Below are 18106 nucleotides of genomic sequence, written 5' to 3' on the forward strand. Positions count from 1 at the left end.
TGGCTTTTGTCACAACCATGGCATTATATAAATTCATGGGATCTGGTATTTAATTGCTGTAGGTTTCTAAAAACACTAATAAAACCCACTTCACTATTCCAAAATATCGAAGTTATGAACTCTCTCTTATGTTCCTACAGAATAAATATCAGTGCACACTCAAGCACAGCTATACCTTTCAGAGCTCTGACGCCACAACCATAAAGTTGAGTTTTAAATTCATTTTGAATATACTTTTCTTCCAAATTCTTACATCTCTATTTCCACGAGTTTGAAATAACTGCAGCAGATCTTCCCCTGGCTAAATATACAACCATGTTCAATCTATTGTAAAGACTGGAATGATTCTAGGAATGGATAATGAATGAGTTAACCACTCCATATTTAATTAAAAAAATAAATTATATATATAATTAAAATATTTCCACAACCAATTGGACTGACTCACATGGGTTTTCTATTGGGTTCACAATACATTATTATTTATATAAAAAAAAGTAAGTGTGTTTTATACATATGTTTTATACATAGAACACATAGCATATATATACATAGGGGGAAAAACACTTACAAATATACACATACATAAGCATATGTATACAGAATTATTAGATTGAATTATTTACCCAGACGATTGGAACTTCTGTTTGAATCATTCCAGTCTGTTGGATAAATATTTAGTTACAATTTTTGAGCATGTGCAAAACCGACTCAATAGACTAAAGTAATACTAATGGCCCTTTTGTAATCTGTATTTAGTACTGTATTGATCTGTCATATGACTGCCATATCAATATGACCTTTAGTATTAAAATAATAAGGACAAAAAGAAGAAGTGAAGAAGCACCAATTGAGTTTTGAACATTAATAATTTGGTCAGAACTATATTTTAAACATTCTTTTCAGTCCCTTGTTTCCATCATAAATTTGCCATAAGTATTTTCATACAAAACTCTGAGAGTAGGGTTTGTAATGATTGATGTTACTCAACCTTCACAACGCTGTTGCTTTTGTAAAATGAGCATAAAGGGGAAGGAAAGGGTGGGGGGGTGGAGGGGAAAGAAGAAAGCACTCTTACCAGAATAATGAAGGTAACAGGCCCAATGAAACTCCAGATAAAATAGTTATCTACGTGGAGCCAGCAACTGTGGTGAAAAAGGCAATGAAAGTTAAATGATTACATTGGCTCCTGAGTTGTAAAAATGGAAAGTGCAAAACCCATCTTAAATAATCCTTGAACAGGTGTTTCATTGTGAATAGACAATAAGCCAACAACAGTGAACAAACAGTACCATCTTAATCATGGCCATTTCCCCCTCCCCCCTTAGCTAGGGCTGTTTTCTTGGTTCTCTTTAACAAGGTTGTTGATCACCTGCTCTGGTTTTCTCCTTACATATCAAAACTAATGTTTGTTTGTTTTTTTAAAAAACCCTCTCTCTCTCTTTTTAGGTTCACTCAAAGTTTTTGCTATGGACTGATGAAACCCGACATCAGTAAATGCTTTATTTTCATAGGTTTTCTATGTAATTTTCAAAATTTGCCTTTAACTTTGTATCATAAACAAAGTGCTCATTCCTGAAGAATGCAAGATAGAAAATGTTCAGATGTCATGTTTTGCTGCAAAACAGTATGATATAAATAAAATACCCCATCTGGGAGTTGAATAGTAAGAAAAAACACATATGATATTAAAGTAAATGATGCATAAACTTATCGGGTGGCTTCACTTAGTGGTTCATTTTTCATATAGCCCAGCCCCCTGCTGAATCTCTTTTATTTGTCTTTCATCAGTAGCAAAATCAAGCAGCTTTCTAGAAGTCAACAATATCTTCCCATACTGTAACTAATTTCATCAAAGGACAAAGTAAAACGCCATTGGAAAGCAAATTCATGCCTCCAGCAACTCAAATCCTCAGAAACATTTTATGTCTACCTTCTGTCACTTTCTATAAATATCTGTATTTTTATAAATAAAAGGCAATGGGTAATTTTAATCCTGCTCTACCCTTCTGATAAAATATTATCAAAGTAAAACATATAGGTTGGAATATTGTACTGTCATATTTCAGAATGAGAGTTAGCCAGAGGGCCAGCTGAACAAAGAGATCTAATGAAGCATTAGCTTAAAACTGGGTGGTTAAGCCTGTCAGACACTTTAAGTTCGGAAGAATTTTTACTTAATATCCATTTGAGGCCAAAAAGTTATTTACTTTTTCAATTTGTTTCAGGTCAATCTTTTGTGTTAAAAGAAAGACCATAATTTAGAATCTGCCTCTCCAGAGTACAAATCCTCTGAACCTAGAAAATTACAAAAGACTTGATTGTAATTTGTGCATGGCATTGCCATTCTCTTACCAATAAAGCTTTCAGATGCTATTTTAGTCTGTCAGGGACACTCTGACAGCTAACAGGCTTTAAAAAAATTATTCACTTGAAAAACACTCAGGTCACTTGCAATTACTTACGCTTTCTCTGTTCCATAGCTCTTATAGTCAATAGCTGCTGAGACACCAACTACTGTGGCAGGGAAGAGGTAGCCAGCAACATAGTAGTACTTCTTCCTAGAATATTCACTTTCAAATACTTCTACTAACATGAGATAGAGCTGCACTCCTTCTAGACACATCCAGGCAAATGCTGCCAGGAAGAAAAAGTGTAAGAGGCCTGCAAATATTGGACATGCAATCTGCAAAGAAAGAGAAACATGAAAATACAAACTGCCCAAACCTTCCTAGCTAATTCGATACACTGCAAATGAAACAGTACGCAATTTTGTTATGAAGGTAGTAACTGAATATATTTCTACTAGAGACCCTTCACAAGTCCAGTGTAGTTTTCGCTAGTCAGAAACATATGCTAGATATTCAGAAATGTTAGTAATGTATTATGTCCACAGTAACTGCAGAAAGTATACTCAATTGCACTATGTACATTAAGTATGGAAACAACTTATTAATATTTCTTACTGTAGAAGAATATACAGCATTAAAAACAATTCCTTAATTTTGGCATTGGGATGTTATCACTGCTGCAAGACTTATATTGTAGATGATTTGGTACATGAAGATAAATAAAGAACAGTTGGTTCTACATGTATTATTTATATCTTCTGTTTAAAATTCTTATGTAGCCATCCGAATTTTCTATCTGCTTTAATATAAAATAACTTTGCTTTTACTATTTTAGGAAGTTCTGCTGTTGTATCAGTAGCCAGTTTAGATTCACTCCTGTGTAGCTGAATGCTGGATGAAATTCTACCAAATTATGAAATTCCAAGCCACTCTCGGAGCTCTGAATGATGGGATGAATTTCACCAAAGCTTCAAAAAGTTGCATCAGACACTCAGAGGTCTTTGGTGCAGAAAGGTCATATGTTTCTGGTACATCAACATTTAATTTCAGCACCAGTTTGACAAGTACCCTTTAAATCACCTATCTTTATTAACATATGCTTCTGAATGGAAAAACACTATTTCCCTTTAAGAGGGAAATAGAAGCTATAATGGTATTTTTGATGCCTGCAAATATTATTTGTGAACATGTCCATCTTAATCTTTTGTAACACCTTTTTTCATAGATTTATAGATATTTAGGTCAGAAGGGACCATTATGATCATCTAGTCTGACCTTCTGCACAACGCAGGCCACAGAATTTCACCCACCACTCCTGCAAAAAACCTCACACCCACATCTGTGCTATTGAAGTCCTCAAATCATAGTTTAAAGACTTCAAGGAGCAGAGAATCCTCCAACAAGTGACCCGTGCCCCATGCTACAGAGGAAGGCGAAAAACCTCCAGGGCCTCTTCCAATCTGCCCTGGAGGAAAATTCCTTCCCGACCCCAAATATGGTGATCAGCTAAACCCTGAGCATATGGGCAAGATTCATCAGCCAGATACTACAGAAAATTCTTTCCTGGGTAACTAGGATCCCACCCCATCTAATATCCCATCACAGCCATTGGGCCTATTTACCATGAATATTTAATTATCAAAACCATGTTATCCCATCATACCATCTCCTCCATAAACTTATCGAGTTTAATCTTAAAGCCAGATAGATCTTTTGCCCCCACTGCTTCCCTTGGAAGGCTATTCCAAAACTTCACTCCTCTGATGGTTAGAAACCTTCGTCTAATTTCTAGTCTAAATTTCCTGGGGGCCAGTTTATATCCATTTGTTCTTGAGTCCACATTGGTACTGAGCTTAAATAATTCCTCTCCCTTTCCAGTAGTTATCCCTCTGATATATTTATAGAGAGCAATCATATCTCCCCATAACCTTCTTTTAGTTAGGGTAAACAAGCCAAGCTCCTTGAGTCTCCTTTCATAAGACAAGTTTTCCATTCCTCAGATCATCCTAGTAGCCCTTTATCCCGGCCTTGCTGTGTCAGTTACATTCAGAAACTTGAAAGCTTGGCAGTGGTGTCATATTTAAATTCACATCCATTTCAAACAGTCATTTTCACAGAACAAGATCAATATGCACACAGACTTACTTTGTATTCTGTTTTATCGATGCCTATTAGGAAAATGAACTCTGCAATGAATAGGTTGATACAAAGATTCTTGTGAATAGTATTACGATCACTTTGCAGGCCACGGAAGAAACAGAATGTGAAGATGCAGATGGCCAGGCATACAAGGGAGATGACAATTCCCACCCAGGTGATGACAGTAAGGAGTAGCTCATGCACTCCATCTTTGTACTGAAAATAATCAAGAATGGAGAAAATTAATATGGCCATTTATCAGTACAAACAGAAGATCATTTAAATAGGTAACAGCTAGAAAATTCCTGATTAATTTTATAGATGACAGAAGTGCTGAGTATTTTATTAATCTTATGTCAGGCTTATCTGCTGTTCAGGATTAGTGTGGGTGCAAGAAACGCAGCTCTGAGTGCACAGAGATAGAAATTTGAACTAGATCAGATAATATTTTTACTTTTTTCATGGTGACCTGTAAGCTTGAAGAAAATTCTGTGGAAAAGACTCGTACCGTGAATGTATTGCTGTACACACGTGCGGATACAGAGGAAAATTCTTATAATAGTCTATAAGAGAAAACCTTGTTTTTTTCCTACAAACCTAGGACTCTATATTCAAAAAGCCTGAGTGCAAGTATGTGCACATTCATCATGAAGAAATCAATTAGAACAAAAAAAAAAAGCAGAGTAACTCAGCTGACCCTTCAACTTACAACACAAACTCAAATCTCATTTTCAGGTAAAGACTGGTTCAGAAGATTGTCCTTGCTTTCACTGGCCACAGAGTCAACCCTGTCATTCTCCTTGGTTTTGTTTTTTATATTGGTTGTATGGTTCAGCAACTCACTGGCAGCTTCTTTGCTGGGCTATGCTGCTGCTAGGTTTATATTTGCAGGCACTCTTGGGCTTCCCTATTTAGCCGCTCTCCAAAGTGCACAATGTCCAGGCAAAGTCTCAGAGCTGTTCAAATGTCACATGCTCTGGGACTTTAGAAATCTCATAGGCACCCTGGTGTGCAGCTAGATGGAAAAGCTCCATAGTGCAGGGAAGTTTGAAGAACCCAGTAAAGAGGCTGCTGGACCTTATCATTAGTATAGCAGCTTGTGTTTAAGGGAGGGCATAGAATACACAAGATTCTCCACAATTTATATCCAACTGTATCTGGGAGTTTGTTAAAGGCATGGGGCTAGAAGTTGAATGGAGGGACCAGAAACCTGTCCAGTACTGGGAAAGCACATCTGGTCAAAAAATTTCAAAAACAAGATTGTGACAAAAAACAGAAACATTTTTTTTTAAATGTCCCCCTCATCTTGTGATCAGCTTTATGGAAGAGGGAGGGAGAAAGGTCATATGGAGAAGAAGCTGCGCTGGGAAGTGATGCATGAAAGTTGGAAATGCTCAGAGATATGTCTGAGATTTGGATAAGCATCTGAACTTTTGCTTTCTTCTACATATTACAGCCAAACCTTCAGAGGTTTGCTCTATACTGACTAGAAGCATCATTACTTACCGCAATTTCCCTATGGGCCATAAGGATTGCAAAGTTTGTTAGGTGGCTGCAAGCACAAGATGTATGAGTTTTATTTGTGTCAATCAGCTTGCACCCCTGAGTGGACCAATATCCCATCATAGTCCTCTCTGAGTAGTTCCAGAAGGAGCAATTTGCATTGAAATAATTGTCAGGCTGGGGGATAAAAGGATAAAATAAAATTAGGATTTTACACTCTAAGATGGCAATAACAGTTGTTCAATATATGTAAAAGGTAATTTAGATTAAACTTTGCATGTTTCGGACTATAAAGTTTTTCATCAGCAAAGTTGTGGACTATGTTGTACAAGGCAGACATCTAGTTTAAAAGGGACTTTATAGTCCGAAACACTTTAATGTGTAATCTCAATTACTGTAGATCCAATTTTAAACAATTACAATTTCCTTCTTACGATTTTATGCACTGATGGTGCATTGTAGCCTTTTTTTTTTCTTTCTGCAAAATTAAAACTGAATTTATTCTGTAGGATTTCACCTTTATCTGACCATTTAAAAACGCTGTCCCTTTTCTATTCTAATTTTTGAGCAAACCAAAGTTGCACATAAAAGGCACCAGGAAAGGATTAGCTCCTCGAGGCCTACTTCAAGGAGAACTTGCTGAAGTAGATACAAAAGAGGAAAATCCACACATTTTTCTGAGCCAGTCCTGATAGTTTACCGTGCCCACTCTTTTGGCATGGGAACAGGAAGAACCCAACTCAAACAGCAGAGTGAAAGAGCATAGTGAAAAGAAACATGGATTTAGCAGTCATGAGGAAGATGGGCAGCAAACTTTGAGGCACTGGAAACTGTAGAAGCTACACTCTGTTCTCTGTTGAATAAATCTATTTGAATAATTTGTAAAGGTTTCCCAAAGATGGCCCAGAATTAAAGTAAGTATTCCAAGTGTCATTTAATTTTGCTACATTAAACAGGCAGAGTCATAACAATTAATATTTTTCTATCCTGCTGCTAAGGTAAGAGTTAATTTTCACTTAGAAACAAATTAGAGAGTCATTTACATTTTCATGTTGATTACTGAATTAACTTTCATTAAGAATACACTTAAGTTCTAATAATCACTGAACCAGGCTCATTTAATTTTATGTTCATAGACTTAAATAAACTTGTGTCTCTGACCTAGTCCAACATTTAAAATTCAAATGGAAGGAAGGTGGTTTTTTTTTCTGCTTTGCTCTTCTCTCTTGCTGATTTTATGACCTTCCTATTAATTCATTATCATAACTCACATCAATGTGTTCCAGGGTAAAAAGCACAGGATCAGTCAGGTACACACGGCTGGACTCCTTGTTGATAGAGGCTGCGATGACGTGGGAGTTCACTGCAATGGTACTGTTCCGACCAACGAAGTCACTACCCAGCTTTATGGTCGCATTTTCGGTACTGAGGAAGCGTCCCAAACTTTTGTAAATGATGAAAACCAATTTTGCTAATCCTAGTAAAGGAAAACTCCCATTATAATGTCATGGAATTGTAGGTGAAGAGTACAATGTGTGCTGAATAATCTATTGTCTAAATGCAAAATAAAACATCAGCAAAGAGGAATGCATTATGCAGGATTTGGATTCAAATCAAAGAGACTTACACATACTCCATACAAGAAAGAGCCCTTGAACAGCTATTTTTACTTCTGCTAGCCAATGTATTAACATATTCAAAAATGTAAGATTTAAATTACTATTGCTTTAAATGTGTATTTCGCACAGATTAAAGGAGTCAGATTGTTTATGTGCCCAAACTTACCATTCCTGCTGTTCTGTTTCACAGTGTTTGCGGAGAGTTGGATCAAATTGCCTCCTTCACTGCCCTGAGGAAATTTCAAGTCCTGCACCTGGCCTTCTGTACTGAGCACTGCAACTTCCAGAACTAGTCGGACCAAACACAAACCAACAGGGAAGGGGAGAAAAAAACCGTAGAAAACATTTTTTGTGGTCAGATTATAATGTGGCAGGTGATAACTTTCTGAAAACTCCTCATTTTGCTGTCCTTGTTTGCCTCTACAAGACAGAGGCTTGCTGGCATGTTTCAACTATGTGGACCTAGTTTCTTTAAACTTTAATTAAACCTAGTTCATACTACCAAAGTAACAGCACTTCAGTGGTGAAAACATGATAACAAACCTTGTTTTATTGTGTGCGTACAAGACATCACTTTAAAAACATTGTAAACTCTTATGTTGAAGAAATCTTAATTTTTGGAGCCAAGAGTGTCTTTACTGCATAAATGGTTAGTGTCTGTCTACAGTTTTTAATAGCAATTATACAGTACTAAGGCTATCCTAAAATACCGTAAATAGCTAGGTGCGTTTAAATAGTATAGTTCTGTGAATCTCTGTATTTGTGTCTAGAAAAGTCCCAAATATCGGTTTTCTGCATGTATGTTAAAGAGTTGTTGAAAGACATTTTATGTTTATGTATTTTAAAAAGATTTAAATGCTACTATCAGTTTTTTACATTTTAACTCAGGCTTATATAGCGCAGGACTGAGATTTTATAGAATTACCTTGCAAGGTTGGATGCTCTTTGATAAGTAAAATTACTCAGTTCAGGACAGACTACTTAGGAAATATCTTTGCCTCAGAGTTAAAACTTGGCATTTATGCCCACCTGTACATCACATTTGACAATGATTTCAATTTTTCCGCCTACATATTCTGAAGGATGAACACAAATGCTTCCAATAACCAACAAAACAGTTAATGTACAAGAACATGACAGATCTACAGTGGTTTTTGCATGGAAACTATTTATTTGACTAATGAGTTCAGTACAGGGTGACCAGATAGCAAGTGTAAAAAATCGGGAGGGGGGGGGTGTTTAGGTGCCTATATAAGAAAAAGTCCCGAAAATCGGGACTGTCCCTATAAAATCTGGTCACCCTACTTCAGTATAAGTATAAATTGTGACATCCTGGGTCACTGAAGTCAATGCAACTTTTACCACTGAGTTCAATGAAGGGGTGGAGGGCAGTATTTCACTCAGAATGTCTTTAAAGGGGAGAGAGGGAGAACTGTGGGGAATGGAGGAGACAGGTAGTCCACTGCCAGCCTTTCTGGAGTTAAGATTTTAGGTTGCTCTATTTCTGAATGCCATTTAGTTTAATGGGAGTTGTGTTTGCACAGCTGGTCTGTTAGGCCTTGACTGACATCAGTAGCCTTGACATGAAGAATATATTATTTTGATTTGAAGGCAGCTTCTCCTGAGCACTGACATACAAGTAGTCCCATTGAACTCACTAGAACTACTTGTACATCAGTGATTGAAAGATCAGGGGCCTAGATACACAATCTACTTTAAAGGAAGCTGTTGCCTTACAAGTGGCATGTAGGCTAATTTGCAAAAGGTGCGTCCTTACTCTTTTTCGAGGGGGAAAAAGTAAAGGTAAAAATATGAATGAAAAATGTCTTCAATTAAGTCAGACAAGAGAGAATACATTTTTAAAAATTATTCTTTAACAGTTAAATCCAGCTCAAATTCTCAAAAGCTTTTCACAAAGAGATTCTATCCAAAATTCTAATAAGGGAGTGAAACTTTTGTAATGACAATTGATGTAACTACTTAGTAGTGATAGTGATAAATTAGTGATGGTGATACACATTTTGTGTGAAAGTTCTATAATTAGGCAGGCAGAGTGACCACTACAAAAAGTAAAGGCCATCCAGAATTTGAATTTACAAGTGCACAGTTCACACCAATATTACTTTGCTTACAATATGATGTTTAGGATGCAGTTTTAAGAGAGAAAATAGAGGTTTAAAATATTATTTGTTTGGATTAAAATCTGAGTTGATCTAGAGGCCCTTCACCTGCGAGACCATAAGTACCCAGCAGTTCCACATTGTTCTCACACCCCTATCCAAAACATTATTTATTCAATACTCTTCCCATTCCCAAATCTCTCGGTCCAATCCCCAAGCCTCTGACCCAGCACCTCAGCATCACATGCTTCCCTTTCCCCTTGTACCTCACTGAGGACTGACTCATCAGTACACTAAAGACATTTTAATTTTATGGACCAGCAGTGGGTTTAACTATCACAAGACTATACCTGTATTTGTAGATCCCTAATGCTGAGCCCTTCATCTGCGCCACCATTTAAATTCTAAATTATGTTCCAAGTATCTGCAGCTATTTTGCAATCTATGGAGCATGGTTATTCTGCATTATGGAAGATGTAGTCGCATTTTCACCTGAAGGCAGTTATGTTTAATATAAACATTTGGTCCATGTTCTATGTGCCTAAAAAATGTAACTGGCAGAGTACATTCCAGAAAGTAATTTAAATTCATTAGGAACAGATTATATATAATGGGAAAACATTTCCACAGCTCCACAGCAAGCATTTTACTTACTTCAGAAAATCCATTCTCTGGCATTTAAGCACTATTCATATCCATACATTTTGCTAATGATTTTTCAATTGTAGATGAACTTTTCAACATGAACTACTTTACTTTTTTACATAGCATTAATTATGCTACAGAAGAATAGGTTTTTTTAACTAATTAAGAAAACACCCCAATTTCTGAACACTTTCTACCAAGTACTGCAGACCCCAGCTTTCTTAGTGTACTGTGACTATTAACCTTGGTTTTTGTTTTCTTCTCATACCGGGATTTGCAGTACTTGAAACTACACTTGAAGACATATTAACTTACCAATGTTTTCGGTGGGCATTGAGACTCTAGTTGGTTCTAAGAGGTTGTCAGCCAAGACAAAAGCCCCTTCTTCTAGTGTATCAAGTAACATTGTTGCAGCATGTGCTTGTTCGGAAGAATTCATATCTTTCCAGGATTCTAGAGCTTCAGGCCTGAGGAGGTTGTTCACTGTGTCAACGATTGCCTGTATTCATTAGAAAACTACCATTAGGTGTGATTGCCCTAGGCAGTGGGAGAAAGTTTCCAACGTTATCTGGTGACAATTATAATATTTAACTGTCAAGATTATTTACTGTGATTTAATGGCACCAGAAAACTATTTTCAACATAAAAATATTTCCAACCCTTTACTGAACTAGCACAAATAGAGATGCACTAGCCACCAGCTGTGTGTTACCTGTCACTGGTAAACATGCAGATCTGGCTTGTTTCATATCAGATATGAAGACTGTGTTATTCATGTGCTGAGAAATGTAAGAACCAATGCCAATGGTCTTGCCTGAAGCTTAATACTGAAGTTAATGTCAAAAAATATAATTCACATTTAGAAAATACTAATACCAAAGTCAGCATTCCAAAATTTAGGCTAAAAAGGCAATACTATTATCCTGCAAACTTAACACAATACATGCAGCTACAGTACATAAGCTGTTGTCTAATACAAACTCTCTCTTTTATTATAAGAGGCATGAAATGAAGTTGCCTCAGTAGTTATAAAATAATCTGCACCACTCTTTCTCCCCTTTCCTGTACCTGTTGACAAATACTTAGAAGCTTACTAACTTCCATTCCTGCACAATGGTCATTCAACAAAGGAAATCAGTAGCACAAACAAGATGCACACTGACTGACCCTGTTATCTGTGAAAGCATAATTACAAAACTGAACAAAGTTCTCATTTTTGAAAGTCTACACTGTGAAAACTATATTATTATGTATTAGGGTTCATTAAGCTGCATATAAAACAACAGTAAGTAAGGAGAAAAGGGAATTTGAAGAGACATCATTACATTCTCTTTACAAAATAATCCAATCAATCACAGTAATCAGTTAATCAATTGAAGGCAGGCTCTTACATTAATGCATAATGTAGCTGTGCATTGAATATGCCATGCATTGCTGAATCATTGTCCCATTTACCTAGTCATAATGTGTCATTAAGCACATATATAATTTGATCAGTTTAAAAGCACTGGGAATGGAAACGAAACACATTATACAAACAAAAATATTGGTTTGGAAAACTACACTGTACACATGAATGAATAGGAAAAGTTGGTCGAGGCTATTGTCAGACCAAGATTAATTAGCTTAATCCATCTTTATATCCTCTTTCTGCCAGCACTGTGAGCCACTACAACCTTCCTGGCGGGTTGAAGATACTTCGAAGTGGCATTAAAAGGTTTTTTTTCTTTCTCTAATGGGAGACAGAATAGTCAAATGCTCACACTGATACTGCTGCAGCCATTAATTAGAGTGGAACAGAAATTGGTCTGTAGAGGCCAGATTCATTAGTCACCAAGAAATACAGATTGGAGCCTCTAATCTGAGGTACAATTGAATCCTCTGTCACCAAGTGGGAACTTGCTTCATTTGCATAGTGTAAGTCAGCTTTTGATTTCTAATTTCAAGAGGTTTGTTATTTTTATCTTAACAGAGAAGCTCATTTGAGACTCATTGAAAATGATACCAGTCAAAAATTAAGGTCGTGCTACTGTTTCTTGTGTATCTATATACAGCGCTGATTATATGCATTCATTAACTCGAAGCATGCCTTATTTACTATGGTACAATCTAACTCGATGTATTTCTTCAGTGGAATCAAAATGATTAGCAATATAATAATATTTCTGAGGTGCTCTCTCCTCCCTGCCAAAGGGGGGGCGGGGGAATAAAAGACTATTTTTGTCCCAATGACACATGTGTCCTGGGCAATACACCAATTACTACATTTCCCATTAACTTATATCTTAAAAGGTGAACTGCAAATGAATTACGAAAATTCAATCCCATTCCAACAATATCTGCTGTGCTCCCCATTAACCAGGCTAAAAGGGACAATTAAAATATTATTATTTGAAATCTGATTCCACCACTCCTATTTCTTTTTTCCTTTTGGATCTCAGAGTAACTGTTCTTGCTGTGACCAAACAGCTCTCATTTCTATGCAAGGCTCCAGCCTGTGAAGGTTGGTGACTGGAGCAGTCCTATATAAAGGGGGGAATGTCAGATAAGAGGCTTTTCTTTTTATTATGTTGTGCGGTGTTTCAAAGTTTTTATTACTCGTGTATTATATCCCATAGAGTGTAAGCAAAAATTAATAATATTTAAAAAAACTTTGAAAAACCGTGCAATATAATTTTTAAAAGCCACTTACGTGATCCACTCTAGGCCAGTTTCTTCCACTAGCAGTACTGAGTGGTGGCAGTGACATAACTGGCACAGCATCACAGTGTGGGAACTGGGCACTGCAGGGATGGAGGCTGCAGAATCTGCAGGAAACTGAAAGTCAGGTAACAATATACTGCATGCCCCCTGTAGCTTAGCTAATGGGGCACTTGGCACATACTGTACTGTAAAGTTACAGGAATGAATTTATTTTTATTTGTAGTCCACCCCCTTAAATTGCTGAATCTGACCTTAGTAATGTCTCTTAACAAAAATCTCTGGAATTTAAGATTGCACCTCAGAAAAAGGGAGAAACTAGCAATATGACACCATTTCTGTTTTATTGACTTTTTTTCTCCACGCACGTAACACAAGGAAACAGAGATATTATCATCTCCAAATCACAATGCTCATTACTGTTCTTGTACTTTTGGATTGGGGACAGGGAGCAGGAGAAGAGTTGTAAGAGCTGATCATTTGCTTATTCTGAGAGTATTATACCTGTGCAAAGCCAACATTTGTACAGTTGATATGGGGCACAAAACACATTTATCAAAGACTGAAATACATAGGATCATGCAGCAAGATGATAAAGCGTGGCAGGTTGCTGAAGCAGGGTGAAAGCAGGGTGACAGCACAGGAGAGATACCTTAAGGTAAGCCCTGCATGTCTTCTCTCGTTTTTGGAGCTTTTTAGTAAGAAAAAAGAAAATCAGAGGTTAGACACATTCTGGAAGCTACAGAAATATCCAAAAATTAGTCTGATGTGTCAAATCTGCAGTATGCAGAGTCCAGATGTCTGTCTAGTTTTAGCCCAATGTACTTCCATGGGGCCATGCAACATTCTTGGAGAACACTATGCCCCAACCATATACCTGGTTATACCCTTCCTTTTCTTCATGAATGGGAGTTCTGTTCAAACTATGGGTAGACTATGGGCATATGCTTGGTCTTTGGAGAAACTCTGCTCAGCAATATAGCTAGGGATTTTGAATAAAACCATCAACCACTCCTGCAAGAGCTAATATGCCAAGAATGTAGCTGCCAGAGTGGGAGATGTGAGAGGATGGGATGGTCTTTCCAAAACAGACTGGGTGAAAAATCCTTAATTTATGTTGTGCTGACTGAATCACAGCGGGCAAGAGACAACCCGTGCCCTGAAGTTTAGCACCCACAACAGGAAAACTGGAATGATAATCTTATTATGATTCACATTCAAAAACATCAAGAGATAGTTTTATCTGTGATCATATTTGCCAGTAGTAATAACTGGGTACATGTTTAATATACCCAACTATCATTAGTAACTAATGCTTGGGTCTTAAATGGACTAACAAAGGCTCTGATCCTGCAATCGGTTTCCATGAAGATATGCTACTCCCCAGAGTTCAATAGTGTCACTTCTTCTCAAACCAGAGGTGATATATTCAATATTTGAATAAGCATACACACATTTTATATTTGAACCCAGTCATCTATTGAGCGTCATGTCAGCCAGTTAATAAAATTTACACTTTATTGTGGATTTGTTTTTTTCTTAAATCTTTATTTGTACAGTAGGAGTAAAGCTCAGATTTGGCAGTAATGTTTCTGAAAGGAAAAAAAAAAGATTATCCTAGCAAATGGAGGTGTGGGAAGCTGTGTACCTTGTTATAACTCCGCCCGGCTGAGTCTTTTTCACTAGGCCTCAGTTCTTGCAGTTGAGCATCAAGAATGTCCACCAACTGTTCCATCAACCTCACTGATGAACTCACATCACCAGCAAAAACTGGTCCTTTGGTGTGTTTAGCCAGTTCATTGGCCAGACTAGCAGCATTTTCTCCACTTCTGATCTGAAATGACAATTTATATTATCTCAGCAGGATCCGTTGTTCTGCTTGTGGCTTCCAATTCTTATTCTCTGTATACTTTTGTTGTGGTGAAATAATCATTTGCACGTACGTTGAAATCCGCAACTGAACCAATAACTTTATCTCCGCAGATTAAAAGTTCTTAGATCCATGACACACAAAAGCAGTTCTTAACAGCCATCAAATCCAGAAATCAGATTGGTGATTTTGGGTCAGATCTTCTTTTCGTCTTCACTTTTATTTTACCACTGTTATCAGACACTAATAAATCTTTTTGTTCATATCAGTGTTTGAGGCATTTGAAAGTCAAGCAGCTGGTAGTGATGGCAAATTATTTAGTTTCAAAACTTCACTAATGCTCATTAGGGAGGGGAAGCACAAAAAGTGATGCTGCACTCTAATCATATTCTGTTTTAATGCATTTTTTTAGAATTCTAGTTTCTTCCATCATTTTCAGTTAGCTAAACATCTGCTTATACAGTACATATTTTGGTGTGCACTTTATAGTACTTGATTTATTAGGTGAATGTACTTTTTTCTATTGAACATCAAAAAGCGCGTCTGAATTTAATAGAAATGAAATTAAGCAAGCATGGACTCATTAAAAGAGTTTAATTTAGAAAACAGCTTACCAAAGAACACATGTGAATCTAGCTTTCAGTAAATGCTTTACAGACAAAGTATGCGTAATTCTTTCTGCTTTTAAATTGAACAAAGAGTAATAAAGATGGTTTCAACATACAAAGCTGAATAATTTATGTTCAGAGTTAAAACCCTTAATCACCAGTGTGTATCATATTAAAAGGTTCCAACCAACCTTCTGAGCCAGCTGATTTACCCAGTGTGAGGTACAGTTGCTAAGATCAGGGCCCTTAGGGTTCCATGTTCCAGTGGAAACCATGCAGAGATACGAGGCAGTTCCTACAACAGATGTAGAAACAACAGTGAAATTGAAACCATTTTTCTGCATGCATTCGGGAAATCAGCTACAATGCACTCCATACTCTATATTAAATTTTGAATAGCACTAGTGGAAACAACTGACAATAACTGACAAAACGTAAGAAAATAATGTAAATTACAAATGGCAATACACAAGTCAGGGTAAAGTATCAGACTTTCACAGCAAACAAAAAGCTCTTGATTTTCCCTAGAAATCATCCAGAGAGCAGCTCCTAATGGGAAAGGCAGCTGTAAAGCAAGCTTCTCTACAGTTCTCAAGCAAAGACCTAAAGTTTGCCCTGGATTCTTGAAAAGTGTGTGTGAGGTAATTCTGTACCTATTCTCAAATGTCTTTTATAGATCAAAGCATGAACAAACGCTACATACTTCAAGTAACAAAAATCATGAGAGTTTGAGATTACCCAAAACAAAAAATGCCATAAGAGTTGTCCATTCTTTTTGAAACATTTACTTGAGATCAAGATTTTTTTTAAGGCAATACCTCGAGTTCCTTTGGGACAAGGACGTTCAACCATCATTCCTCTTTGTGTCTGAGGCCAGCTAATCCCCCTGGCCTCATCAGGTTCACAGAATCTCTCTGGCAAAGGGAAAAAACTTGTCACTGGAGGAATTTTCGTTGTGGAAACTGCTGGTGGTGGCTTGGGCCCTCTGCTTCCTTCCTTTGTGCCTCCAGCTAATGTTGTGCTTATGGGGCCTTTCTGTGAAGTCGTGCTTATGGTTGACACAGTGGTTTTGTATAGCTCTGCTGAAGAAGTTATTGTCACTGCGGTAGTAGGCACTGTAGGGAGAAAATAAAGAGTAATAATAAAAATAATGGTTCTTCAAAATAGTGAAGAAAGGTAACAAAAGGTTATGTGATTTTACATGATTCTCTGGTGTCTTTTTTCTTTATTTCAGTATCAATCTTTTGTGCTCTCTACAGTCACTGTTAAGCATATAATTCTGAATGTCTATTTTTTTTTAATTCTCTCAGTCTCAAATTAACATGATGGTTCAGTACATTTTGTTTACACCTTTTCTCTGATACAAATTGATAGTTACATTTCTAAAGGCCGAGAGGCACTAGTAACGAATTATCAGTACATGACAAATACACATAAAACAATTAAACACGTTCTAATGACCTTAAAAAAGAGCAGCCTGATAGAATAATTTAAATCAACGTGCTGTAAACAATCAAGCTCAGTGTAACAACAAAAAATTGTGGACTGTAAATAACTAGGGCATTTAAAAATCTAAAAAACCATCGAGTCACCCACTCTACACCTTGCAGGAAAATAATTACTGTAACATCTTCCCACCCGGCATCATTCTTGCTTGATCAGATCCCAACAGAAGAAAAGCCTAGAATGTATGTGTTGTCTTAGTTTTTGATCATCTTGGGTTTTAACTATATATATATATATATAAAGCAGATATGAAGAAACGAGTAATTCAAGCCTGTGGCAAGTACATGGCTTAATCTTCTGTGTCAAGACAACACTGGGTTAGGCCAAATAATTTCTGATTTGAGACCTAGAATGGATTGATTCTGCTGACCCACATAGGGAATGTACTAACAAATGTGCTGATGAAATACAGAACAGATCTGTTTGGAGTGCTATTAAGTTACAGAAGTATAATATTGGTATCTGTGAATATTGTGCTCACCACCATAATTTGTTCATCTGATAGCAATAAGAGCCAGTGGAAGAATGCAGCTGCATCATTTGTTATTTCTGCATCTCCACAGGTATGCATGATGCTTTACAGACAAAGCAAAGACAAGCGCCTGCCCTGAAGAATTTACAAATGAAGGACAGGCATTTACTTCACCTCTTATCAGACAATACTGGAAACAAGTGGCTTTGACATTTTTCCGTTTTTGGGGTTGTTGGGTTTCGTTTTTTTTCTGTTACTTCTCATAGGCTAACCCTAATTATACAAAAGGAATTTTCATCTCATGTCCTTGGGTTATGACTTAAGAAAAATATACATACTTGAAATTAAATTAAACCACAAGTGCAAACAAGAAAAGAAGTACCCAAGCTGTCTTTCAGAATTTTTCAAAAAATGTTTTGTTAAGAGTCTCAAATGTTGTTTACATATTTCACGTTACACAATCTTTTTTTATTAAAATCTTTTTTCACACTATTCACTTATAACAATTCTTCCTGGATAAATGTTTTATAGACACTAACAACTGACCACGCTAAAGTAAAAATTTACACTGCA

General features: G+C 36.7%; 1 protein-coding gene across 16 annotated transcripts in view; it reads right to left on the bottom strand.

Moving 5' to 3' along the window:
• ADGRL2 (adhesion G protein-coupled receptor L2) overlaps positions 1-18106 on the bottom strand; it is a 195218-nt gene that overhangs the window by 36797 nt on the left and 140315 nt on the right. For 11 of the 16 annotated variants that reach the window (XM_073357240.2, XM_073357236.2, XM_073357239.2 and 8 more), the window contains exons 6-16: positions 16374-16670; positions 15747-15850; positions 14726-14911; positions 13730-13768; positions 10693-10876; positions 7779-7901; positions 7265-7470; positions 5997-6170; positions 4497-4706; positions 2466-2686; positions 1079-1145 (exon numbers count right to left, since the gene is read on the bottom strand). In XM_073357240.2, the coding sequence (XP_073213341.1) occupies positions 1079-1145; positions 2466-2686; positions 4497-4706; positions 5997-6170; positions 7265-7470; positions 7779-7901; positions 10693-10876; positions 13730-13768; positions 14726-14911; positions 15747-15850; positions 16374-16670 (1811 nt within the window). The remainder of the gene's footprint in view (positions 1-1078; positions 1146-2465; positions 2687-4496; positions 4707-5996; positions 6171-7264; positions 7471-7778; positions 7902-10692; positions 10877-13729; positions 13769-14725; positions 14912-15746; positions 15851-16373; positions 16671-18106) is intronic. The other 5 variants (XM_073357241.2, XM_073357237.2, XM_073357249.2 and 2 more) reach the window with 1 other exon arrangement.

Source organism: Lepidochelys kempii, chromosome 8 (assembly GCF_965140285.1).
Source record: "Lepidochelys kempii isolate rLepKem1 chromosome 8, rLepKem1.hap1, whole genome shotgun sequence".
NCBI lineage: Eukaryota > Metazoa > Chordata > Testudines > Cheloniidae > Lepidochelys > Lepidochelys kempii.